Source organism: Oncorhynchus kisutch, linkage group LG21 (assembly GCF_002021735.2).
Source record: "Oncorhynchus kisutch isolate 150728-3 linkage group LG21, Okis_V2, whole genome shotgun sequence".
In the NCBI taxonomy this organism is placed as follows: domain Eukaryota; kingdom Metazoa; phylum Chordata; class Actinopteri; order Salmoniformes; family Salmonidae; genus Oncorhynchus; species Oncorhynchus kisutch.
In genome coordinates this window covers 9885059-9912802 of record NC_034194.2, presented here as the reverse complement: position 1 = coordinate 9912802, position 27744 = coordinate 9885059, and the positions used below count along the sequence as shown (strand labels likewise).

General features: G+C 44.0%; 1 protein-coding gene across 1 annotated transcript; it reads left to right on the top strand.

Annotated features, from left to right (window-relative positions):
- dusp10 (dual specificity phosphatase 10) lies at positions 1 to 26972 on the top strand. The gene is made up of 4 exons (XM_020455181.2): positions 1 to 228; positions 6592 to 7468; positions 19374 to 19760; positions 22551 to 26972. The coding sequence occupies exons 2-4, from the start codon at positions 6640 to 6642 to the stop codon at positions 22814 to 22816; spliced, it is 1482 nt and encodes a 493-aa protein (XP_020310770.1). The 5' UTR covers positions 1 to 228; positions 6592 to 6639; the 3' UTR covers positions 22817 to 26972.
- Positions 26973 to 27744: the final 772 nt, after the last annotated feature.

Sequence of the window (27744 nt, the reverse complement as noted above, 5' to 3'; positions counted from 1 at the left end):
CTAATTGAATATTAATGAAGTCGTTTATTGGCTCATACACGTGCCAATCCTAAAGTGCCAATTCTCTAGGTTGGCTGAACCCCTTGTATATTATTACTGGGGACCAGGCTAAAAGTAGAAATGTTGCGGATCCGCGGCACTGGGAAAGGCTGAATGGATTCAACATTGAGCACAAATAAAATTCGTCAACACTCAACCGGAGCACCCAAAACATTGTCTTACAAAAATGTAAGTAAACTTCTAAAATTCCTTTATTAGGCGACCTTTCACAGTGTATATAGCTTACAAGTTGTGTATAAATTACGCTGGCGGTTATCAACATGAACAGACCATACTCAGCAATTTCAAGTCATAACAGTGCTAACATTAAATATGAACGATTTCAGATATCAGGAATTTCACATGAAACTATAAGCTATTCGATATCCTATATCCTTTAGATCGTTGCAAGAACTCATTTTCTTCATGCTAACTGATAGATGATAAACTGCTGGCTTTTCAATATCACTTTTAACAAATATCTGTTACTGGCTACAATGTTGCCAAAATTATCCAGACTAGACTATCACTACAAATGATACAATGTTTTACTATACGACATAAATATGTGCTGTCCAACCGCGGCGTCTTTGAATTGGAATTGACATGTTTAATCTAATCAAACCGTGTCTGTACCGCTGAAGCCCTCCATACTTTTATTCTCAGCACGTCCTCATGCCGGTCTCTTCAATGAATGTACACCCTGTGATTTTTGTTGTTGTTGACATTACCAGCCAGTTGAAACAGCTGGACACTAAATGCACGGGCCAGACGACGCGACCATGGGCGTACTTTGATGTGATGACATGGCTTATTACATCGTTATTATTACAACGTTTGATGACATTTAAGCAGCCTCGCGCATCCCATGAGTGTCCCAGATGTGATTTGGAGGGAGAGACCAAACTGCGGCGTAGCTCTTCTACAGGTTGAAGCAGTATTCCAGTCTTTTTTGTCACCTGAAATGCATAGCCTTATTGCACTGCAATGTGAAATTGACAGTAGCCTAGCTGCGTAGTCCAGATATTTGCTCTGTGAATTTCAATCCCCGTGTGACCTGCACATATTTGTGAGGATTATATTATTTGCTCATAGGCTACATATTCATTGGACACTTCACATATATCATATAGTCTATGGTTTATATCCACCCTCACTAAATGGTCAGTAGGCTCTCTGTTTAACCTGCATATTCCCATGACTGTGGTAGTTGTCTTGCAGACGTTTACTTAGCAGATATTTGGTGACTGTGTAGCTGTTTAGTTTCTCATTCAGTGGCATTGGTCATCAACAAACCTCCATGCTATTCGATAGACGCTGTGGTTATTATTGATTCTACCCACGTCATAGTAGCCTATAGCAGAAGTCTTCTCTGGTTTAACTGGGCCCGAACGGACCCAGTAGAACCTACGTTGAAATGCTTGGAATGTTCTTCCTGTGAAACGCATTAAACAATGCCCACGTTAATTTCTACTCCGTCTCATGTCCTGTCTTTATATTAGTTGTATAAGTAATACAGTGTGCTATACAACACAACTGGCGACGAAAAAGAAACGTTCTCACGTGTGTGCTCATTATCTTCAACAGAAAGTCTGAGTTAAATTCATTAAAAAGAATTCGCTGTAGAAAGACGCAAACAAAACGTGCTTTTGATGTCACAGCAGACCCTCCAGGGATAGGAAGAGTTTGCTGCGGGAGAAAGTGAAGCCAGCGTGAGTTAAAAGAAGAAAAAAAGGGCCTGGGAGTAAGGGAACGTCTGAAAAGTGTGAGAAAGAAAAATAAACCGAAAATGTCTGCATTGGTTGGAAATATAGGAACATTTGATGAATCTGTGGAACAATGGAGTTCTTACACAGAACGTTTTGAGTACTTTGTGTTGGCAAATGGAATTAAAACAGAAGTCGTGCCAACATTTTTGACTGTGATGGGAGGAAAAACATTAAATCTATTGCACAGCCTGGTAATGCCAGAAAAACCTGGTGATGAATCATATCTGTCAATATGCATATTCTAGCATCTGGTCCTGAGAAATAGGCTGTTTACTTTGGGAACGTTATTTTTCCAAACATAAAAATAGTGCCCCCTAGCTTCAAGAGGTTAACATTGCAGAGAGCAATAGAAGTGAGTACGTCATTGGAAATGGCAAATAAAGATGCACAACAGTTAAGTGCATCGACCCAAGTGCCAAAGGTGTCTATGGAGTTAAAAAACAAGGCACGAGGTGGCAAGCCATGCTATCGCTGTGGGAAACCAGGTCACCAAGCAGAGGAGTGCTGGTGCAAAGATTTAGACTGCAGAAGTTGTGGGAAAAAGGGTCACATCGAACGTGCATGTAAAAACAAAAAGAGACAATCAAACAAAAGTACTGAACAAAGGAAAAGCGACTTCAGGGAGTACAAAAAGAAAGTGCATAAAATGTAGCACATAGAGGATGAACAAAGTGATACCCTGTCTGAAGGGGAAGAATCTTTGCATGTTTTGTCCATTTCAGACAATGGATACGAATACTGGGTGACACTGCTACTGGATGGAAACGCAGTACGGATGCAAGTGGACACTGGAGCGGCCATATCTTTGCTGTCTTAGGCTGTATACAAGGATAAACTACATTACCTCACACTACAGCCCACAAAGATGCCGCTGAAAACATACACCGGTGAGATTGCTTCAGTGAGAGGATTGTTACAGTGGAGCTCAACAAACAGAAGGTAAAGCTACCACTCTACATTGTGAAAGGCAACCATCCAGCATTGCTAGGACGCACATGGCTGGAAAAGATCAAACTAAACTGGCAGGAAATTCACATGGTTGCAAAAGAGGACACAAACCTACAAGGGATATTGAGGAAACACGCGGGTGTGTTCAAAGGAGAACTTGGCAGTATGAAGGACATAACAGTTAAATTGACCGTGAAACCAGACAGCAAACTAAATGCTTCAAAGCTAGACCTGTCCCATACGCCATAAAACCAAAAGTTGAAATTGAGCTAAACAGACTAGTGGAGAGTGGAGTTTTGGATCCAGTGAATGGGCTACTCTGTGGTGATTTCAAAGTCACAATTAACCCAGTCTTGACTGCTGAAAAATATCGACTACCCCTCATTGATAACCTGTTTTCTGGTTTAGCTGGAGGACAAAAATTCAGTAAGATAGACATATGTCAGGCCTATCTACATGTGCATGTGGACCAAGAGTCAGAAGAACTGTTGACCATAGTGACTCACAAAGGACTGTACAGGTACCGGAGGCTTCCTTTTGGAATCACCTCAGTTCCGGCCTTGTTTCAGAGAGCTATGGACCAGATACTGAGTGGGCTCACTGGGGTCCAATGTTACCTCGATGATCTACTCATCACCAGCAAAGACGAGCAGGAGCACCTGAGAAACAAGAATGCTACACTACAGAGATTGGAGGAGAATGGTCTGAGGGTCCGGAAGGACAAATGCAAGTTTTTCCGGTCCTCTGTTGAGTACCTGGGCCACGTCATCGACAGTTCAGGTCTCCACAAGGTGCCAATGCAGGTGAAGGCCGTTGCGGAAGCAACCTAGCTAACATGTTAAAGCAACTGCATTAACTTTTGAACAAAACCAAACAGTGGAAGTGGACAGACAGATGTGAGGAGGCCTTCAAGAAAGTGAAAACATCCTTAGCTCAGTCAGAGGCCCTAACCCACTTCAACCCCAACCTGCCATTACAGTTGGCATGTGATGCATTGCCTTATGGCATTGGTGTGGTTGTCTCACACATTATGCCATCACGTGACGAAAGGCCAATTGCTTTCACATCACGGACCTTAAGTAAAGCCGAGAGCAATTATGCACAGATAGAGCGTGAAACACTCGCCATTGTGTTTAGAGTTAACAAATTTCATCAGTTTCTGTATGGCCGACGATTCACACTGCTGACAAACCATAGACCCCTCAACTTCATCTTTGGTCCCCACACCGGCATTCCGCCACTTGCAGCCAGCCGCATGCAGCCAACCGTATGCAGCGATGGGCATTGTTATCTGCTCACCAGTACGATATCAAGTACAGAAGGTCTGAGCAGCACTGCAATGCAGACGGTCTCTCATGGCTTCCCTTACCTGTCGCACACACTGAGCACTCCCAGGCTGAAATCTTCTACTTCAAGGAAGTGACAAACGCCCCAGTTACATCTGTCCAAGTGAAAAAGTTCAGCCACACTGACCCAGTGATGTCTGAGGTCGCGGACATTGTCACTCGTGGAAAAGAAGGAGAGATGTCGGGCAGCCTATAACCTTACCTAGTGAGGAGAAACCAGCTCACAGTTCAGTTCGGATGCTTGCTATGGGGTTTTACGGTCATCATACCGCCGCCACTGAGAAGGCAGGTGCTTGAAGAACTCCATTCAGGGCACTGTGGCATGGTGTGAATGAAGGAGATTACACGCAGCTACTTTTGGTGGCAAGATCTGGACACAGCTATCAAAGACAAGGTCAAGTCATGATCTGCACGTCAAAAGATGAGGAACATGTCTCAGCTAGCGCCACTCCACCCATGGCACTTCCCAGGGGAGCCTTGGCAGCGAGTCCACATAGACTATGCAGGCCCACTGGAGGATTGTATGTTCTTAGTCGTAGTTGACGCACACAGCAAATGGCCTGAGGTCATAGTGATTAAGAGCACCGCAGCGGAGACAACCATTAAAGAGCTACTGTCAATCTTCAGTCGCTTCGGCTTGCAAAAGCAACTCATTAGTGATAATGGCCCCCAACAGGTGTCTGAAGAGTTCCGGTCATTCATGGAAGCAAATGGAATTCAGCACATCAAGTCAGTGCCGTATCATCCTGCAACGAACGGCCTCGCCAAAAGGTTTGTCCAAACAATGAAGCAAGCTTTAAAATCATCACAAGGGAACGGCTCCCTCAATAGGCACCTAAAAACACCTTCCTGTTAACCTACAGAAACACTCCCCACGCTACAACCAAAGTGGCACCATGATGAAAAGACAGTTTTGCACGTGACTCGACCTCCTGAGACCTCCAAAGACTAAACAGGTTGTACAGACACAACAGAGAGCACAGGGGGGAGAGACAGAGCAAAGCAAATGACAGAAGCTTCATAGCTGGAGAGAAAGTTCTTGCTCGGAACTACTGTAAAGTTCCAAAGTGGATACCAGCCACAGTGGTTGCACAAACAGGACCTGTGTCCTACACAGTTCACACACCAGAAAACATCATCTGGAGGAGACACGTGGATCAACTGTTGCCAGGAACCATCCTCAGAGATGACTCCTGTCAAGCGACAATCCAAGATCAGCTACTGGAGGCCTATCATGACTACGAGCCATCACTTGAACATCCACTGCAGCAACCTACAAATGTGGAAAGTGCTCCAGACTCACCTGAACCAGCCAGAGAGCCTATTCAGGGTACTGTTGCACCCCAGTCTGGGCATAAACCATCACCACTCCGACTCAGAGACAATGTGACTGTAGACTCACCTGTACGTCGTCATTACCCTGCAAGAGAAAGACGAACCCGTGACAGGTTGACTATTTAGTTCAGACTAACCTCTGACATTGGGGCAGAATACACCCCAGGGTTAAGTCGGGGAACTGTGTCAGTCTACCCTCTTTCCCTAGTTTAAAAAAGGTTATTCTGAGAACATTAAGATAACTTCTGTTAAAAAGAAAACAATAGGCAAAACATTGAATCATCAAAGGTAAAGGGGGAGGAATATGTTGTGTATTGATATTCTAGTTTTGTCCCTTTAGGGCACCTGTGACTCCCTTGCTTACCTACGATGAAATGCTTGGAATGTTATTCCTGTGAAACGCATTAAACAATGCCCATGTTAATTTCTACTCCCGTCTCATTTCCTGTCCTTATATTAGTTGTATAAGTAATACAGTGATACAATAATACAGTGATACAATACAGTAATACAACACAATCATTTTAAGAAAAGGGGACCCGGACTTGAACAATCAGATCCGAACCCAAATGGGCCCGACTACAACTATATCAGACCCAATTGGACCTTAATAAAAAATAAAAAAGATTATCAGCCCCGTTGCTCTTCTCGTTAACGAATAGGTCTTCATATGTTGGCTAGGCCTTCTATAAGTGAACAGATTCACCTTATTACTGTAAAATAAATATGCTACAGGCTATGCAAACCCGTGGTCAGGTCCATTCAGGTCCACGTGGGTCTATCAATTGCAGTTACATAGACCCGAGACCGATGGCAATCAAACAGGACCTGACCTGAACCTTAGGGAAAAGTTAGAATTTTGGATCCGGGCCCGCTTGTGTCCCGGGCCGGGCTCGGGTATTCAGGTTAGGGTGGACCCATAAAGACCTCTAGTCTATAGTGGATTCCGTTGGTGCACTCGCACACCTAATCTAGGCCCATTTTCATAAAGCATCTCAGAGTACTGGACTAGCTTCAAGCTCCGTGTCAATGTAATCTTATTTATTATTATCTAAAAGGCAAAACATATCCTAAAATCAGCAGTCCTACTCTGAAATGCTTTATGCATGCAAGCCCTGACATTTTGTTTCTTCTGTCAATCTTTCCCCATGTAGACTGGCTTCTTGTAGTTCTCCCTAGACGTCCTGACCCTCAGCCTCCCCATGCCTCCATCTCCCCTCGACGACAGAATTGTGGTGGCGCTGCCAAGGCCGATCCGACCTCAGGAACTTCGACTGTGCCTGGACACCAGCTACCTGGACACCACCGTCACCAGCCACAGCAGCAAGGCAACGGTCATCAGCACCACGGTGGTGAAGATCCGGGCGACCAACCTCACGTATATGCCCTCATCCAACGGCTCCACGCGCTCCCTGTCGTGTGGATGCAGCAGTGCCAGCTGCTGCTCGGTCACCACCTACGAGAAGGACAGCCAGCACAACCAGCGCCACCAGCAGAGCCACCAGAGCCACGTGAGCCAGGTGAGCGCCAGCAGCCCCAACCTCAGCTATGCTGGACCCACCTCTTCCTCCAACCCCATGGGCATGGTCCACCATGAGGCCTTTAGTGACCCCAGTCTCACCTCAGGCTCACCCAAGGCTCTAGGGTCCACCATCCGTGTCATCCACCCCAATGAGCTGGCCAAACGAATGGCCAGATGCCCCATGGGACACCGGGTCGGGCCGGTCCCGGTCATCATCGATTGCAGACCCTTCATGGAGTACAACAAGAGCCACATCCAGGGCGCGGTACACATCAACTGTTCGGACAAGATCAGCCGACGGCGGCTGCAGCAGGGCAAGATCACAGTGTTGGACCTCCTGTCATGCCGCGAGTCTTCCGGCAAGGACTCCTTCAAAAGCATCTTCTCCAAAGAGATCGTGGTGTATGACGAACATACCATGGATCCCCAGAGGGTGACTTCCTCGCAGCCCCTCCATGTGGTCCTGGATTCGCTGAGGAGGGAGGGCAAGGACCCCATCGTTCTCAAAGGTAGGACGAAGTTCTGAGCTCATATTCACAAAATGTCTCAGATAAGGTAGTGTAGGAGTGCAGATCTAGCATCAGTTTTGCCTGCCAGATCATAATCTTGAGGTTCTCCGGAGGTTGTGTCGAAGCTTCAGTGAGTCAATGTAGAAACATCAGCGATGTTAACTGGAATTGTTAAAAGATGAGGATGAGGTCTTTCATGTAAAAAGCCTACAGGACTGTTTTAATTAGAGACAATTTTTTAAGAGCTCTGGTTTGTTTCAGAGAAGATGAGAGAGATTGGTTTACGTAGCTCTAAGCTGGTCCGTCCAAGTCCTTTTCCAGAGTCTTTATGCTTCTGTTGTGATGGAGATAGACGTTTAGATGACAATAGGCAATGAAGTTGGTGCAATGGTGATATTTGCTATTGATTGTATGTCCCTGAGGAATAGGCTCATGTTAGGTGTAAAGTAGGAATTTGTCTTGCCTCCATTGTGTGTAAGACTCTTTTACTGTACCTCACACTGCAATTTACTTTGTACTTTTACTTTGTACTACCCATATAAATGACACACACACACACACACACACACACACACACACACACACACACACACACACACACACACACACACACACACACACAGACAGAGATCTTAATTTGGCAGGCAGCTCTTGTCCTGCCAGGGTATGTAATATGCTTTGGCTGTTGTGCAGAGACTAGGAGGCAGCTGTTCGTAAATACTGAGCCCTGTTGAGGCAGCAGCCTCTGGGTTAGTGCCATGTTTTATATCTTCGGTTCGTGTGTGTCTGTGTGTGAGTGTTTGTGTGTGTGCAGAGCTAGAGCAGCAGCAGGCTGTGTTCTGGGTTGGGGGCTAGGACATGTTTCTGCCGTCTGCTTCGGAGACGCTGTCTTTCAGGGAGATCATACTGTAGCACCTTGATGCCATCCCATCCTCCTACGGCTCTACTGTCCTCTCTACCCTCCTCTCCTCTCGACCTGATGGCTTCCTCCATTCCTTCCCCCTTCCTTCCTCCTTCCCTCTCCCTCTGCGCCCGTCTCTGTCTGCGGCGGTGGGGAACAGGGAGCGGGCTACAGTAGGGCAGAATGTCTTGGTCTTTTTATCTGATTTAATTCCCCTGAAATGCAGACATCTGCTGCTGCAGGAATCCAACGACTCAGCTTCAGCCCTGAGCTCCATCGACCCTGTGTCTCCTGGGGCGGCAGGGTAGCCCAGTGGTTAGAGCGTTGGAATAGTAACCGGAAGGTTGCAAGTTCAAATCCCCGAGCTGACAAGGTACAAATCTGTCGTTCTGCTCCTGAACAGACAGTTAACCCACTGTTCCTAGGCTGTAATTGAAAATAAGAATTTGTTCTGAACTGACTTGCCTAGTTTAAAATAAAAATATTTATGTCTTGGCTGGTCTCAACCGCCGTGTGTGGTTATGTGGGTTTCCCAGCGTCAGTGTAATTTATAACAAGACATGATTAATTCTAATATTGATCATGGAGGGTCTTAGTGATTAATTGGATCCTGTAGAAGAGAGGCCTCTAACCATAGACATAGGATGCGTCCCAAATGGCATTTTATTCCCTATGTACTGGAATAGGGTGTACTAATCTTTTTAAAGAAGTTTTGAAAAATAAAAGGAGCATGTTATTTTCTTCACCTTCTTCTTTCATTCTTCTTCAAAATTGTAAATATATTTTTTTTGTATATAGCTTTGATACAGCTTTGATATACCTGTACAGACTTCGCCTTCGGGAAGGTAGCGGGGTGAACTGGCAGTGGTTTGTGTGGTTGTTGTCCTCGGATGCTGTAGGTATCCTGGAGGGAAGATAGTTTGCCTCCGGTGATGCAGACCGCACCACCCTCTGGAGAGCCCTGCGGTTATGGGCAGTGCAGTTGCCGTACCAGGCGGTGATGCAGCCCGACAGGATGCTCTCAATTGTGCATCTGTAAAAGTTTGTGAGGGTTTTAGGTGACAAGCCAAATTTCTTCAGCCTCCTGAGGCACTGTTGCGCCTTCTTCACCAGACTCTGTGTGGGTGGGCTATTTCAGTTTGTCCGTAATGTGTACGCCGAGGAACTTAAAACTTTCCACCTTCTCCACTGCTGTCCCATCGTTGTGGATAGAGGGGTGCTCCCTCTGCTGTTTCCTGATGTCCACGATCATCTCCTTTGTTTTGTAACGTTGAGTGAGAGGTTGTTTAACCTGACACCACAGTCCGAGTGCCCTCACCTCATCCTTATAGGCTGTCTCGTCGTTGTTGGTAATCAAGCCTACTACTGTTGTGACGTCTGCAAACTTGATGATTGAGTTGGAGGTGCGCATGGCCACACAGTCATTGGTGAACAGGGATTACAGGAGGGGGCTGAGCATGTACCCTTGTGGGAACCCAGTGTTGAGGATCAGCGAAGTGGAGATGTTGTTTCCTACCTTCAACACCTGGGGGTGGCCCGCCAGGAAGTCCAGAAACCAATTGCACGGGCGGGGTTGAGACCCAGGATCTCAAGCTTAATGATGAGCTTGGAGGGTACTATGGTGTTGAATGTTGAGCTGTAGTCAATGAACAGCATTCTTACATAGGTATTCCTCGTGTCCAGGTGAGATAGGGCAGTGTGCAGTGTGCAGTGTGATGGCGATTGCATCACCTGTGGACCTATTGGGGCGGTACGTAAATTGAAGTGGGTCTAGGGTGGCAGGTAAGGTGGAGGTGATATGATCCTTGACTAGTTTCTCAAAGCACTTCATGATCCCAGATGTGAGTGCTACGGGGTGCTAGTCATTTATTTCAGTTACCTTTGCCTTGGGTACAGGAAGAAAGGTGGCCATCTTGAAGCATGTGGGGGACTGCAGACTGGGATAGGGAGAGATTTAATATTTCTTTAAACACACCAGCCAGCATGCTCTGAGGACGCTGCTGGGGATGCTCTCTGGGCTGGCAGCCTTGCGAGGGTTAACACGTTTAAATATCTTACTTACGTTGACCACGGAGAAGGAGAGCACACATTGTCCTTGGTAGGTGGCACTGTATTATCCTCAAACTGGGCGAAGAAGGTGTTTAGTTTGTCTGGAAGCAAGACGTCGATGTCTGTGATGTGGCTGGTTTTCTTTTTGTAGTCCATGATTGTCTATTGACCCTGCCACATACGTCTTGTGTCTGAGTCGTTGAATAGTGTTTCCACTTTGTCTCTATACTGACAATTCGCCTTGTTTGATTGCCTTGCTGAGGGAATTACTACACTGTTTGTATTCGGTCATATTCCCAGTAAACCTTCCAAGGTTGAATGCAGTGGTTCGTGCTTTCAGTTTTGTGTGAATGCCGCCATCTATCCACGGTTTCTGGTTAGGGAAGTTTTAATAGTCATAGTGGATACAACATCTCCTATGCACTTTCCTTATAAACTCACTCACCGGATCAGCGTATAAATCAATATTATTCTCTGAGGCTCTGAACATATCCCAGTCCACGTGATTAAAACAATCTTGAAGTGTGGATTCCGATTGGTCAGACCAGCGTTGAATAGTCCGTGTCACGGGTACATCCTGTTTGAGTTTCTGCCTATAGGAAGGGAGGAGCAAAATGGAGTCGTGGTCAGATTTGCCGAAGGGAGGGCGGGGGAGGGCCCTATGGTTTCCAATTTGTGTAAAGTCCAGTGAAGTTCCTTGAGGGCCGTCGTGGTATGGGCTTGAGGGGGGATATACAAAGCTGTGACAATAACCGACGGGAATTATCTTGGGAGACAATACGGTTGGCATTTGATTGTGAGGAATTCTAGGTCACGTGAACAAAAGGACTTGAGTTCCTGTATGTTGTTACGATTACACTATGAGTCGTTAATTATGAAACATACACCCCCACCCTTCTTCTTCCCGGAGAGATGTTTATTTCTGTCGGCGCGACTCACAAAGATTCCCGGGGGCTGTACCGACTCCGACAGCAAATCCCGAGAGAGCCATGTTTCCGTGAAACAGAGTATGTTACAATCCCTGATGTCTCTCTGGAAAGCAACTCTTTCCCTAATTTCACCTACCTTGTTATCCATAGACTGGACATTAGCAAGTAATATATTCGGAAGCGGTGGGTAGTGTGTGCGCCTCCGAAAGTCTGACCAGAAGGCCACACCGTCTACCTCATCTATGGTGACGTTATTTTGGGTTAGCCTCTGGAATCAGTTCAGATGCCCTGGGTGGTTCGGACAAAGGATCCGCTTCAGGAAAGTTGTATTCCTGGTCGTAGTGCTGGTAAGTTTACTTCGCTCTGATATTCAATAGTTCTTCCCAGCTGTATGCAATAACACTTAAGATTTTCTGGGCCACCAGTGTAAGTACTAATACATAAAAAAAAATATTTCAACGTTTCCTAAGGACTAGAAGCTAGGCGGCCCTCTCTGTCATCGCCATATTTGGGACGCAACCTCAGTCTTTTGGGATGCAACCTCAGTCTCCGGTTTAATTATTGGGCTTTTTCCAGAAGAGTAAATCATCAAATGGCGTATATCAATATGGTTGTTGGAACTTGGATGGCATATTTTGATGCAGAGAACAGCAACATTTCTGGTCCTGACTTGCTTTTTTCCCTGTGACCCAGACCTAACACACACACACACACACACACACACACACACACACACACACACACACACACACCCCTAGTAATGGCATAACTAGGTTGTGGTGGTCACTATGATTTATTCAACTGTAGTAATTTCAACGCCTTTAAGACTCGTGTGAAGAGACTCTCATTCCATTATTTACACTGAGTGTAAATAAGTGTTTTTCTATTTCATTTTTTTATTTCACCTTTATTTAACCAGGTAGGCTAGTTGAGGACACGTTCTCATTTGCGACCTGGCCAAGATAAAGCAAAGCAGTGCGACACAAACAACAACACAGAGTTACACATGGAATAAACAAACATGCAGTCAATAATACAATAGAAAAAGTCTATATACAGTGTGTGCAAATGAGGTAGGATAAGGGAGGTAAGGCAATAAATAGGCCATAGCGGTGAAATAATCACAATATAGCAATTAAACACTGGAGTGATAGATGTGCATAAGACGAGTGTGCAAGTAGAGATACTGGGGTGCAAAGGAGCAAAATAAATACAATAAATAACAGAATGGGAATTAGGTAGATAGATGGGCTGTTTACAGATGGGCTATGTACATGTGCAGTGATCTGTGAGCTGCTCTGACAGCTGGTGCTTAAAGCTATTGAGGGAGATATGATTCTCCAGCTTCAGTGATTTTTGCAGTTCGTTCCAGTCATTGGCAGCAGAGAACTGGAAGGAAAGGCGGCCAAAGCTGGAATTGAGAAGTGAGATATACCTGCTGGAGCGCGTGCTACAAGTGGGTACTGCTATGGTGACCAGTGAGCTGAGATAAGGCGGGACTTTACCTAGCAGAGACTTGTAGATAACCTGTAGCCAGTGGGTTCGGCGACGAGTATGAAGCGAGGGCCAGCCAACGAGAGCGTACAGGTCGCAGTGGTGGGTAGTGTATGGGGCTTTGGTGACAAACTGGATGGCACTGTGATAGACTGCATCCAATTTGTTGAGTAGAGTGTTGGAGGCTATTTTATAGATGACAAGGATCGGTAGGATGGTAAGTTTTACGAGGGTATGTTTGGCAGCTTGAGTGAAGGATGCTTTGTTGCAATATAGGAAGACGATTCTAGATTTAATTTTGGATTGGAGATGCTTAATGTGAGTCTGGAAAGAGAGTTTACAGTCTAGTTGTCCACGTGTTGACAGAGTCGAAAGCTTTGGCCAGGTCGATGAATATGGCTGCACAGTAATGTCTCTTATCGATAGCCGTTATGATATCGTTTAGGACCTTGAGCGTGGCTGAGGTGCACCCATGACCAGCTCTGAAACCAGATTGCATAGCGGAGAAGGTACAGTGGGATTCGAAATGGTCAGTAATCTGTTTGTTAACTTGGCTTTCTGTCACGACTTCCGCCGAAGTTGGTCCTTCTCCTTGCTCGGGCGGCGTTCGGCGGTCCACGTTTTACCGGTCTTCTAGCCATTGCCGCTCCACCTTTAATTTTCCATTTGTTTTGTCTTGTTTTCCACACATCCTCTGTTCCCTCCATGTCTGTGTGGGGTATTGTTTATTGTCTAGGTGGGCACACTTCTGTCTGGGTTGCGCCAGGTTTCATTTGTACTCGTGATTTGTGGCAGCCGGTACTTTGTACTTGGTTGTTGTACTTTGTGCTGCCTCACTTGTTCTTTGGGCATTTGTTTCTGTGATGCGGTTGCGTTCTGTTCTTACAATTGCCTCAGTAAAGTGCTTCTTTATTCACTCATCTCTGCTCTCCTGCGCCTGACTTCCATTCACCAGCTACACTCACCGCATGACATTGTCGAAGACCTTAGAAAGACAGGGTAGGATAGATATAGGTCTGTAGCAGTTTGGGTCTAGAGTGTCACCCCCTTTGAAGAGGGGGATGACCGTGGCAGCTTTCCAATCTTTGGGAATCTCAGACGATACGAAAGAGAGGTTAAACAGGCTAGTAATAGGGGTTGCAATAATTTCTGCAGATAATTTTAGAAAGAGAGGGTCCAGATTGTCTAGCCCGGCTGATTTGTAGGGGTCCAGATTTTGCAGCTCTTTCAGAACATCAGCTATCTGGATTTGGTGAAGGAGAAATGGTGGGGGCTTGGGCGGGTTGCTGTGGAGGGTGCCAGGCAGTTGACCGAGGTAGGGGTAGCCAGGTGGAAAGCATGGCCAGCCATAGAGAAATGCTTGTTGAAATTCTCAATTATAGTGGATTTATCAGTGGTAACAGTGTTTCCTAGCCTCAGAGCAGTGGGCAGCTGGGAGGAGGTGCTTTTATTCTCCATGGACTTTACAGTGTCCCAGAACTTTTTTGAGGTCGTACTACAGGATGCAAATTTCTGTTTGAAAAAGCTAGCCTTAGCTTTCCTAACTGCCTGTGTATATTTGTTCCTAACTTCCCCGAAAAGTTGCATATCATGGGGGCTATTCGATGCTAATGCAGAACTCCACAGGATGTTTTTGTGCTGGTCAAGGGCAGACAGGTCTGGAGTGAACCAAGGACTATATCTATTCCTAGTTCTACATTTTTTTAATGGAACATGCTTATTTAAGATGGTGAGGAAGGCACTTTTAAAGAATAACCAGGCATCCTCTACTGACGGGAGGAGGTCAATGTCATTCCAGGATACCCCGGCCAGATTAGTTAGAAAGGCCTGCTCACAGAAGTGTTTCAGGGAGCGTCAGTTAGTTAGTATGACATCTATGAGGGTGCCCATGTTTACAGATTTGGGGTTGTACGTGGTAGATTCATTGATAATTTGTGTGAGATCATCAAGCTTAGATTGTAGGATGGCAGGGGTGTTAAGCATGTCCCAGTTTAGGTCACCTAGAAGCACGAGCTCAGAAGATAGATGGGGGGGCAATCAATTCATATATGGTGTCGAGGGCATAGCTGTGAGCAGAGGGTGGTCTCTAGCAAGCGCCAACGGTGAGAGACTTGTTTCTGGAAAGGTACATTTCTAGAAATAGACGCTCAAATTGTTTGGGTACAGACCTGGATAGTAAGACAGAACTCTGCAGGCTATCTTTGCAGTGGATTGCACCTCTTTGGTAGTTCTATCTTGTCAGAAAATGTTATAGTTAGGAATGGAGATTTCAGGGTTTTTGGTGGTCTTCCTAAGCCAGGATTCAGACACGGCTAGGACATACGGGTTGGCAGAGTGTGCTAAAGCAGTGAATAAAACAAAACTTAGAGAGGAGTCTTCTAATGTGGGCATGCATGAAACCAAGGCTACAGAAGTCAACAAATGAGAGCGCCTTTTGGAATGGGAGTGGAGCTAGGCACTGCAGGGCCTGGATTAACCTCTACATCACCAGAGGAACAGAGGAGGAGTAGGATAAGGGTGTGGCTAAAGGCTATATAAGAACTGGTCGTCTAGTATGTTTGGAACAGAGAGTAAAAGAAGCAGGTTTCTGGGAATGGTAGAATAGATTCAAGGTATAATGTACAGACAGGTATGGTAGGATGTGAATACAGTGGAGGTAAACCTATGCATTGAGTGACGATGAGAGAGATATTGTCTCTAGAAACAATTTAAACCAGGTGAGGTCACCGCATGTGTGGGTGGTGGAACTAAAGTAGAGGTCAACCGATTAATCGGAATGGCCGATTAATTAGTGCCATTAATTGGGGCCATTTAATGATGGCCTAGGAACTGTGGGTTAACTGCCTCGTTCAGGGGCAGAAAGACAGATTTTCACCATGTCAGCTCTGGGATCTAATCTTACAGTTAACTAGTCCAACGCAATAACGACCTGCCTCTCTCTCGTTGCACTCCACAAGGAGACTGCCTGTTACACGAATGCAGTAAGCCAAGGTAAGCTGCTAGCTAGCATTAAACTTATCTCATAAAAAACAATCAATCAATCATAATCACTAGTTAACTACACATGGTTGATGATATTACTAGATATTATCTAGCGTGTCTTGCGTTGCATATAATCTGACTGAGCATACAAGCATACACGTTTCTAAGTATCTGACTGAGCGGTGTCAGGCTTGTAAACATTCATTCAAACAGCAGTTTTGCCAGCAGCTCTTCGTTGTGCGTCAAGCATTGCACTGTTTATGACTTCAAGCCTATCAACTCCCAAGATTAGGCTGTTGTAGCCGATGTGAAATGGCTAGCTAGTTAGCGGGGTGCTCGCTAATAGCGTTTCAAACGTCACTCGCTCTGAGCCTGTGGTTGTTTCCCTTGCTCTGCATGGGTAACACTGCTTCTAGGGTGGCTGTTGTCATTGTGTTCCTGGTTCGAGCCCAGGGAGGAGCGAGGAGAGGGACGGAAGCTAATACTGTTACACTGGCAATACTAAAGTGCCTATAAGAACATCCAATAGTCAAAGGTTAATGAAATACAAATGGTATAGAGGGACAACAGCCTAAAACTTCTTACCTGGGAATATTGAAGACTCATGTTAAAAGGAACCACCAGCTTTCATATGTTCTCATGTTCTGAGCAAGAAACTTAAACGTTAGCTTTCTTACATAGCGCATATTGCACTTTTACTTTCTTCTCCAACACTTTGTTTTTGCATTATTTAAACCAAATTGAACATGTTTCATTATTTATTTGAGGCTAAATTGAACTTATTGATGTTTTATATTAAGTTAAAATAAGTGTTCCTTTAGTATTGTTGTAATTGTCATTAATTGTCATTGTCAATAATTATCATTATTGTCATCAAAAATGTAATCGTCCGATTAATCGTTATCGGCTTTTTTGGTCCTCCAAGAATCTGTATCGGTATCGGTGTTGAAAAATCATAATCGGTCGACCTCTAAACTAAAGGGTTAGCTAAGGCATATTGAGCAGGGCTAGAGGCTCTACGGTGAAACAAGGCAACAATCACTAACCAAAACAGCGATGGACAAGGCATATTGACATTAGGGAGAGGCATGCGTAGCCAAGTGATCATAGGGGTCCAGTGAGTAGCTCAGCGGGCTGAAGACACGGCGGTTCAGACAGCTAGCGGGCCGGGGCTAGCAGCTAGCTAGCAGTTGGGCCTTAGAGGGACCTCGCAATGGAAGAAGTCTGTTGTAGCCCCCTCGTGCTGTTACGTCGGCAGACCAGTCGTGATGGATCAGCAGAGCTCCGTGTGGTAAAAGGGTCCATGCCAATTGGCAAAATAGGTATAGTGGCCAAAGAATTTGTCCTATGGGCCTCTTCAGCTAACAGTCCGATATGCTCTAGACAGCTAGCGGGCCGTGGCTAGCAGATGGGCATTCAGAGGACGTCGCGACGTAGGAGCCAGTGGAAAAAACACCTCGGGCAGTTTACATCGGTAGTCCAGTCGTGATGGATGGGCGTGGCTCCGTGTCGGCAGTAACAGGGGTCCAGGCCAATTGGCAAAATAGGTATTGTAGCCCAACGAGTGGCTGATGGACCTCTCTTTGGCTAGCTGGGAGATGGGCCTAGCAAAGGCTAGCTCCAGGCTAATTGGTTCTTGCTTCGGGACAGAGACGTTAGCCAGGAGTAGCCACTTGGATAGCAGCTAGCTAGGTGCGATGATCCAGGTGAAAAGGTTCAGAGCTTACAGTAGGAATCCGTAGATATGGAGAAAAATAAGTCAGATTTGCTGTGGTCTGAGTCGCGCTGTGCATACTGGCAAGAGTTGTCCGGGCAATAGGTTAGCTGATGACCGCTAGCAGTGGCTAGCTGACTACTAGCTAGTAACTAGTTAGCTGGCTAGCTTCTGTTGGGGGTTCCGGTTCAAAAGTTAAGAAAATAGCAGATCCGTACCACATTGGGTGAGGCGGATTGCAGGAGAGTATGTTGAAGTTGAGGTTAATAAAAAAAAAGTAAAATAAATATGTGAAGAAAAAAATATATAAAGATATATACACAGGACACGACAAGACGAGGACAAAGACGTCTGACTACTACGCCATCTTGGAATACTTGCGTGAGAGAGTGATGAAAAAGCGTTACTTTAGAAACATAGCAGTTTAATATGTTTGTTTAGTGTGGCCCTATCAGTTAGACTCATTTTATGACCCTCTTATGATAGACAACATCCTCCCTAGTTGAAATTTGATAGGAGATGCTTACCTGCCCCATTTCTATGGCGAAGCCGGTGAGGCCATACCATGAACTCACTTCGCATGATGTTAGATTTTGTTAACTGACACTGATACTCTGTGTCAGGCCCCCATGCCGATGGCGTCATGTACCTATGTGTGTTAACGTTATGTTAACGTTGGGTCAACATTGTGTCAACGTTACACAATGTTATTTGAAGGAGTGCAGACATTTATTATCCTTATTTGGCCATCATCTTTGGCTCTGAGGAGAGTGATGACAGCTATTTTTCAGAGGTAAAAAAGGGAATGCTGTGTGGATTGCCTTGGGGCCATGTTTTATGTTTCTCTCACTCTCTAAATGATCAAGGAAATAGAACATTACCTCCAGGACCGTAGGTGATTGAGAGACAGAAACAAATGAAGTGCAAAGCCTTCCCTTCAAACTGTTGTGATATCCAATTCAAACACATTATATGGTTTGAATGGTTGGGTTAGTTGGTTAGTTGGGGGGTTGGAGTGTCCCAGTGTTCGACTTCAGGCTATAGAAGTGTACGTTATGATAATTTGGTCACCTATTTTGCCACCCTATCAGATTGATATGAAAAACTCCACTTTTCAAAGTAGAACGAGGAGAGATGGGCCAGAAAGAAGGAAGAACAACCGAATAATAGGTAGATACATCAATTGGACTCTAAGAATATTTTGAAGATAAATACACAACACATAGGATGAGAGGATGAGAGTACTAAAAACGAGATATACTAATGGTCAATAGGGAATTGTCAATGTAAATAGGAGTTGGTTTTCAGTTCAACAGCTGTTTAGAATCTGTGGAATGTCACTCCTGAACTCAGAGCTACGTGTGCTACTTTCTGTGCATTGAGTCGGGAGCAGGATAGTTGTTTTTCGGCCATTGGCCCAGTTGTACTGCAAGGACTTCTGATTGGTCAACCCCAGGCTAGGGTGGGGGGTTATAAATGGCGTCCTGTTCCTTTGTTCTGTGGAGAAAAGCTGAGGAGACTGAACATCTACCTCCCAGCATAACATCTATGATTTGTCCTTCTCAAATAAACCTATTTTTCTCCTCCTGATTTGCTTTGGAGTCTGTGTTATTGAAGAATAACATCAACTGCTAACAATATGGACATGGATTGTTTTTGATAGTTTAATAGAGTAATATTTCCCTCCAATAGACACGTAGCAGACGTGTTCCTGTCAGACAGTAGTAACCTGCCATTGACATAAAGGATTATATCTGCAGGCGTTAAGTTTATTGTCACATTTAAGTGTATTTATGTTTCGCTAACTCATCCTGTTGTTGTCTGTTGTTTACCCAGGGGGCCTCAGCTCCTTTAGACAGAACCACCAGAGCCTGTGTGACCACTCCCTCCACCTCCACGAGAGCCTGGACGCCAGCATGGGCGTCAGTGGGGCCTCTGGCCACACGGGGGTGCTACCTCACTCCATGTCCCTGCCCTCCACGCCGGACATCGAGAATGCCGACCTGACGCCAATTCTGCCCTTCCTCTACTTGGGCAATGAGCACGACGCGCAGGACGCACACACGCTGCAGCGCTACAACATCAGCTTCGTGCTTAACGTTACCACCCACCTGCCGCTCTACCATTACGATACGGGTCTCTTCAGCTACAAGCGGTTGCCCGCAACTGACAGCAACAAGCAGAACCTGCGCCAGTACTTTGAGGAGGCATTTGAATTCATCGGTACAACATTTTTCCAAGTTTAGTCAGTGCATGGCAGCTTGGCCCACATGAAAAAGTACTATATTGTGTACAATGGTAGGAATACTATAGTATTCACTGTACTGGTTTTGCTGACTTTACTGTAGTATACTGTAGTATTTATAGTTTGCTATAGTATAAATACTGTAGTATTTTTTTTGTATATACTATAGTCATTACTGTCGTGTTTTTGCGGACTGAAGTATACTGTAATGTCTTTATACTTTAGGATTTACTGTAGTGTTTTTGGAGACATTACTGTCGTATTTACTAAAGACAGACAGACAGACAGACAGACAGACAGACAGACAGGCAGGCAGGCAGGCAGGCAGGCAGGCAGGACTGGGTTCTGAACAGAGAGTTTAGTGCTCCTCCTCCTTTTCTATGACCTGTAGGGAACACAGTATATGGTCTATATTTGGCATGTAGGTTTTTCACTTACAGGTAGCACAAATTGGGATATGGGGGAGGGGAATGGGCAAGGTATATGCAAATTCAATACTATAGTAAAACATATATTACGTTTTTGCAGACATTTCTGTTGTATCTAATACAGTGTTTTTTTTTGGTGGATAATACTGTAGTATTCTATACTATACTACAAAATTCTATACTAAGTACTACACATAATTGAGGGATGCTATAGTATTCTAAGTATATTATTCTAAAGTATGCTATAGTTTACTGTAGTATTCTATAGTAAACTGTATTATTTCTTATTTGGGTGGGTGCACAGTAGAAGTGTACACTGAGTGTACAACTCATTTAGGAACACCTTCCTAATATTTAGTTGTACCCCCTTTTGCCCTCAGAACAGCCTCAATTCTTTGGGGCATGGACTCTTCAAGGCGTCGAAAGCGTTCCAGAGGAAGGCTGGCCCATGTTTACTCCAATGCTTCCCACAGTTGTGTCAAGTTGGATGGATGTCCTTTGGGTGGTGGACAATTGTTGATTCACACGGGAAACTGTTGAGCGTGAAAAACCCAGCAAGGTTGCAGTTCTTGACACACTCAAACCTGTCACCTACTACCATACCCCGTTCAAAGGCACTTCAATATTTTGTCTTGCCCATTCACCCTCACAATCCATGTCTCAGTTTTCTCAAGGCTTAAAAATCCTTCTTTAACCTGTCTCCTCCCCTTCATCTACACCGATTGAAGTGGATTTAACCTGTTGCGACGAGCAATCCCGTATCCGGGAGCGAAATTATAGCCTCAAGCTCATTACCATAACGCAACGTTAACTATTCATGAAAATCGCAAATGAAATGAAATAAATATATTGGCTCACAAGCTTAGCCTTTTGTTAACAACACTGTCATCTCAGATTTTCAAAAAATGCTTTTCAACCATAGCTACACAAGCATTTGTGTAAGAGTATTGATAGCTAGCATAGCATTAAGCCTAGCATTCAGCAGGCAACATTTTTACAAAAACAAGTAAAGCATTCAAATAAAATAATTTACCTTTGAAGAACTTCGGATGTTTTTAATGAGGAGACACTCAGTTAGATAGCAAATGTTCAGTTTTCCCAAAATATTTTTGGGATAATTTTTTTTCTCCGAAAATTCAGTCATTACAATGCGAACTTTTTTACAAATGAACTCCATAATATCGACAGAAACATGGCAAACGTTGTTTAGAATCAATCCTCAAGGTGTTTTTCACATATCTATTCGATGATAAATCACTCGTTGCAGTTTGGTTTCTCCTCTGTTCAAAATGGAACAATGCACGCACCTGGAGATTACGCAATAGTTTCAACGGGGGACACCGAGCGGACACCTGGTAAATGTAGTCTCTTATGGTCAATTTTCCAATGATATGCCTACAAATACGTCACAATGCTGCAAACACCTTGGGGAAATGACAGAAAGTGTAGGCTCATTCCTTGCGCATTCACAGCCATATAAGGAGACATTGGAACACAGCGCCTCCAAAATCTGGCTCACTTCCTGTATGAAAATTCATCTTGGTTTCGCCTGTAGCATTAGTTCTGTGGCACTCACAGACAATATCTTTGCAGTTTTGGAAACGTCAGAGTGTTTTCTTTCCAAAGCTGCAAAGATATTGTCTGTGAGTGCCGCAGAACTTATTACAATTATATGCATAGTCGAGCATCTTTTCGTGACAAAATATCTTGTTTAAAACGGGAACGTTTTTCATCCAAAAATGAAATACTGCCCCCAGAGGTTCAAGAGGTTAACAAGTGACATCAATAAGGGATCATAGCTTTCACCTGGATTCACCTGGTCAGTCTATGTCATGGAAAGAGCATAACGCATTGTAGACTCAGTGAATAGGGCAGAGCACGGCAGGGGTTGCAGATGGTGGCAGTGGTGGGATCTCATTGAATCGATTCAGTTGTATTATTTATTTTCAGGCCACATTATGATTGGAGTTAGTCAGTGATTTAGCTTGGTTGATACATATTCAAATGGCTTGTTTTTATCGATCAGAGGCTGTGTAGGTTGTTGGACTTTTGAAATGATGGATTTGTTAGCTCTACAGTTAGTATAATGTATGCACAGTGTAGGTTTTGAGTGAGCGGACTGCAGGGTAAAATATGACACATTAGTTACATAACTAAAACATTAATGTGATGTTGTCGAAGTCTATTTTGTACTACTGCATGTTTTATGTTGCTATGATGATTTCTATTCTAAAGAGACTAAAATGATTATCTGTTTCTGTTGAAGTCTATTTTGTACAATGTTTCATATGCCTTAGCACTAAAACTCTCCTAAAATGCTCCTCTCTTTCCTTTCTTCAGAGGAAGCACAGCAAGCAGGGATGGGCCTCTTGATCCACTGCCAGGCGGGTGTGTCTCGCTCGGCCACCATTGTCATCGCCTACCTGATGAAGCACACCTGGATGACCATGACAGACGCCTACAAGTTCGTCAAGACTCGGCGGCCCATCATTTCACCCAACCTTAACTTCATGGGCCAGCTGCTTGAGTTCGAGGAGGACTTGAACAACGGTGTCACACCGCGCATCCTCACCCCAAAGCTCATTGGGGTGGAGACCATGGTTTAAGGAGGACACCTGCCATTCCTGCTTTAGGAGGACATCCAACAGGCTACTCTTAAAGGCTGATTCTGAGAGAGAAATCTTTATTTCAGAATCTCCTAATCATGCTCTTTTGGGACTGTCACAGGAGTGCCAAAGTTCTTGAGATGAGATACGCCAAATATCCCAGCTGTTCTGAACTGGCCGGCTTCCCGGAGGAACAGCAGTGTTGGGGAGAGAAAACGGTCAGTGGGAAGCTGTCTGTGCATGACAACGGAGGAGCAAAAACATGGAAGGAAAGGAAAATAGATTAACTATTTTGAGAGAGAAAAACACCATGTTCTGTGGGGACTGAGCAATTTAGTAGTTATAGAAACTGAACTCTTCAGGCTCACACTGTGCTGTGGCTCATGGTTAATGTTGCAGGCAGGCTGGGAACGAGCTGGCCGAGGCGGTGCCTGTCAGAAAAGATGAAGACTTGTTTGGTGTGTTGATGTTCTTGTTCTATTTTTATACAGGAGTTTATGGGAGTGACCATGACAAGCCCAAAGTGGCTTACTGTGCAATAATTTCTGAGTGGACTGCGCCTGAGAGCTTGATATTATGTGTATATATGGGTATTCAATGACGATTAAACATTTCCAGCTCGCCGCTGTTTTGACATTAAGTACCTTTTTAAATTTTTTATTGTTGTTGTTCTCAATTCCGTATTTTTTGGCACATACAATTGAGCTGTTACGTTTGGCACAAATTAGATTGACAAAATAGTTGTATTTTTTTTAAGTGTCTCAGTTGTGTGTGTATATTTGTTTCATTCTGTTTACTCTTCAAAAATACTATACATGAAAACATTCACGCTGTCTGTGTTTTTTGTTTTCCAACTGTGTTTTTCCATTGCCCATCACCATCAACCATACCATTTGTTTTTAGTAATACATTTCCTGCCATAAAGAGCTTTGTACCACAAGTTTACTGAAAGCAGATATATTGCTCCTCAAACAAAATGGTGGTAATCCTGTTTTAAGTATTATTTCAGTTGTAAAGTAGATTTGAGGACTATTCTGTGTTTCTTTTTAAATAATTTACCCTCGCTTCTAACCTGTCCCTCTTTTAATGTAGTGTCTAACCTCTCCAGATATATTTTGGTATAGTTGCCCTTATAGAGTATGATTTACTACATTACAAAGTAACACAGGTCTGAGATTATCTTAAATTGGGCCTCTGGCATCAAACGAGACATTGTATCAAGGGTCATTGTTAAAAGTCAGACCTGTCGTAGAAGGAAGGTACTGTAACCCCTTTCTAATATTTTGAAACCTCCCAGTCCTGCCTCTAAGCTAAGCTAACGGGGAGCTCTTGTTCTGCGACTTCGTGTAACACCAAGCTCAGTACTTGTGCCTCTATCTATGCCTTAACTAACACCTATCTTTTCTCCACTGGATCTTTTTGCGGCACTGTACAGTACAGGCCATCATCGCATGCAGACAGAAGCAGCCGAGCAGGCTGGGGTCGACTACACGGCCTGCGGATGCAAACCAAACCTTCAGCAGCATCAGTCAACTCTGTGATACATTCAAAATGATATTAAGGCAGTTTGCACACAGTTTCACTCCAAAGAGCCTGTCACAGAATTAGTTTTAAAACCAAATTTCACTAATGGACTCTGTGCTGCTTTGGTTTTTAAGCCACTTTGCGCTATTTAGATCATGTGTATTTTAAAATGACTATGATCTGGTGCTGAATCTGATATTTGAAAGGAGAATTGAGATCCTGACCAACTTATAGTCTAGGCCTCTTCCACACAGGCTGTGCTGAAGCAAAAAAGTATGTTATGATGGCTGTGTGTGTGACTCCGCGCTGAGCATTTGAATCTCATCAAAGACGAGTCACTGAAATGTTTCCTTGCATAATGCATGCTGTTTCAAACAAGGTGATGTGCAGCCACTTAGCTGCTAATTATCTTGATCAGTTTTGGCCCTAACTAGCGTTAGCATTAGGGTTAGCGCGACAACTCAAACAATGGTAGACTATACAACGAAAGACAAAATAGGGTCGTATTTCAATAGGGCATGCAATGCTTAAAAATTTTCACAACAGAAAATGGAAATTTGAGTTTTCATTGGATATGGGGGTCCGGCCCGCAAGGGGGTCCAAAATTGGGCGGGATAACTCAATATACTTTAAAATGACTAAAAACAAATCAAAACTGTGGAAATTAGAATGGACCTACATTTATATAGTTTCTTGACTGTATCCAGCTTGCTAATATTCAGCTAAATTAAAGCTAGACAGTCATCGAAAATTCGAAAAACGATGAATAGATTAAAATTTTGGATAGATGCAAATTTAGATGCAAATTTTTACGCCGTGGAAATAAAACACATTTTCAGTGCGGCACTCCGTCTTCTCATTGAAGACCACCCAGGCAATTTTTTTGGGACACCCCTGATTTAGTGCTTGATGAATACGACCCAGAAACAAAGACAAAACATGGAGTCATATACTAGTGTCTGAATAAATTAGGAAAAGTATACTTAAATATGCTTTGCACGTTCAATCATAATATTTGTGTGGCAGTGTCCTTGGGGTTTGAACTGAAGTTATTTTGCATATAGGTTATATACATACTGTTGCTACTGCTGCACCCAAAACCTCATGATTATTCATCGTATAGTCCACTCAAGAAAACATTTGAGAGTTTAGGGAGACTACAAGACAAATTAAGCAAATTGAGGTGTTCTTTAGGAGATTGCACAGCTAAAGAGAGTACAAAGCATTTATCTATCCACAAAATATCTATGTATTGGGGTAATAAATTATATTTTTTGAATTCTCACCTATTCTTCCTGTCTTCAGTTGCTATTATCATTTACAGTACATTGGTGTATATTGGTGCTATACAAACACTGTACGTGGATATGACTGGTCTTCAAAAGTTTACCATACGTTTGTAGCTTGTACATTTACAGTATATGAAATGATAACCATCTGCAAAAGAAGTACACATCTGAACCAATTAAGTAAAAAATATAAACCCCCATTTCTCTTCCACTGGTTCCTAAACCTGTTCCCTATCGGCACATATTTGCTTTTCATTTGTAATTACAGTGTGGTATTTGATTGATAAATGTTACTGTTGTACATTCTTCTTCTATGGTTGGAAAACAAAGCATGTGTGTTGAGTGTCCACGGTCGGTTCATGAGAGACGCTCATAACTCTCTATTGTCTTTCCAATGATGCTCTCTCACTGTGGATGTCGCTTTTATGCCTTGTTCCAAATGGCACCCAATATCAGCGATTTGGGGGATTTTAGTTTCTTGTTAAAAAAGACTGTAAAATGACCAGGGTGGGTTTACTTTAGGACATGTATTCCCACAAATAGAAAAATCATATCGCAATGTAATCAATATATTAAATTATTGTTCTTTTCAAATGCAATCTCTTTTTGGGTTTAGCTGTGGTCAATTTGCAGTTTACAAATGATTCAAATTATGTTCCGGCCCCCCTCTGACGAAAATCAGCCTGCGGCTGAATATATTTGCCTACCCATGCCATCCATAGTGCACTTACTTTGATTAGACTTCGTCGAAAGTAGTGCATTAAATAGGGAGTAGGGTGCCATTTGGGAGGCAACTTTTGTGTCTCTCGCCAAGGCAGTTTTGAGTGACAGCTCCCTGAAAGGGATTCCGGTGAATGGCTTTTATTTGGAAAGACACCTCCATATTAGAACCATTTAAAACTGTCATATTTGATTTGGGACTGTTTACGGCTAGACCTGTTTGAGTTTCTGCTTTGGGCTCGGAGACTCTGGGGAGAACAGGGGGGTCACTATACAAGTGTATGTACTTTAACAGTGAGTGTGTGTCTATAGTTCCGCAGTTAAAGCATATACTCTATATTCACAACTTTTCTATGCAGAAATTTATATCCATTACTATTTTTGCACTGACCTATGGATGGACAGCTGGATTTTTTTTTTTCACAAAGGGTGCTATTATAATGGAGGCCTTCTCCCGGACAACACCTTTTTGCATGACCTGCTTATTATTACCCCCTATGACGGATCTATGACTATGAACCTCTCCTCCTCTCTATTCTTAAACAGTTGTGGTTTAAGCACTGTAATTTTGTAATCCCTTCCCTACTTGTAAGGTTTAAAATAAACCGAGGCTAAAAGTTTTATCTGGGGTTGCGTGTGTTTTTGCGTTTGTAAAAATGTTTACGTGTTCTCTTCCTTTTGAATCCATTTCCTGGTTGCATTGACTGTAAGCACACACATTTTGGGTAAATATGTTATTGTTATGTACATTATAACCCAGCAACAACAATAACAACAACAGTTTCACCACAGTGTAACACTACCACACAGTCCATAAAGAGTGGCACTATTCCCAGTTATCCCAGCCTACTGAAATGCGAATAGTCATGTCGCCTCTGCACCGAAACAGAGTTGTGAATTATTTGCACTCATCCATTGAACCCTGTGTCACATAGCTGCAGGACTTATGGGCCTATTTTTACTCCAACCCTGCAGGAATCCACTGCTGCATGGCTAGGGGGAATAGGGGGTTTTGATTAACACAGCGCGGGTCAAGTTCCCTCCATAGGAATAGGCCCAGAAATAGTTTTTAGTGTTGTTTCTAATTACGAGTGATGAGCGGCCCTGCCTCATTAATCCTTTCCTTTCAGCGCTGGGCAGGCCGGCGGCACCAGAATAGCCCTGATCTTAGCGCTACTGCATGCGCGCCACTCCCTCGCTGCTCCCCACTCCCCGGCCCTGGCTACGCTTCATGGACGTATTAGGAAAGGCAGGCTCTCCCAGCTCTGGGCCCAAGAGGACGGCCTATCTCTTGGACACACACACACAATATAAACACACACATACATTATGTACACTTGCGTACTGTAAATAGGCATATTTACACACACACAAACAAACGCAAGCACGTGCGCC

What these genes read in the sequence shown, in the direction of transcription:
- dusp10 (XM_020455181.2), top strand. Translation starts at nt 6,640, where the DNA reads ATGCCTCCATCTCCCCTCGACGACAGAATTGTGGTGGCGCTGCCAAGG. An exon ending in GGACCCCATCGTTCTCAAAG is followed by an intron (nt 7,469 to 19,373) that starts GTAGGACGAAGT and finishes TTGTTTACCCAG; the next exon opens with GGGGCCTCAGCTCCTTTAGA. An exon ending in GGAGGCATTTGAATTCATCG is followed by an intron (nt 19,761 to 22,550) that starts GTACAACATTTT and finishes TCCTTTCTTCAG; the next exon opens with AGGAAGCACAGCAAGCAGGG.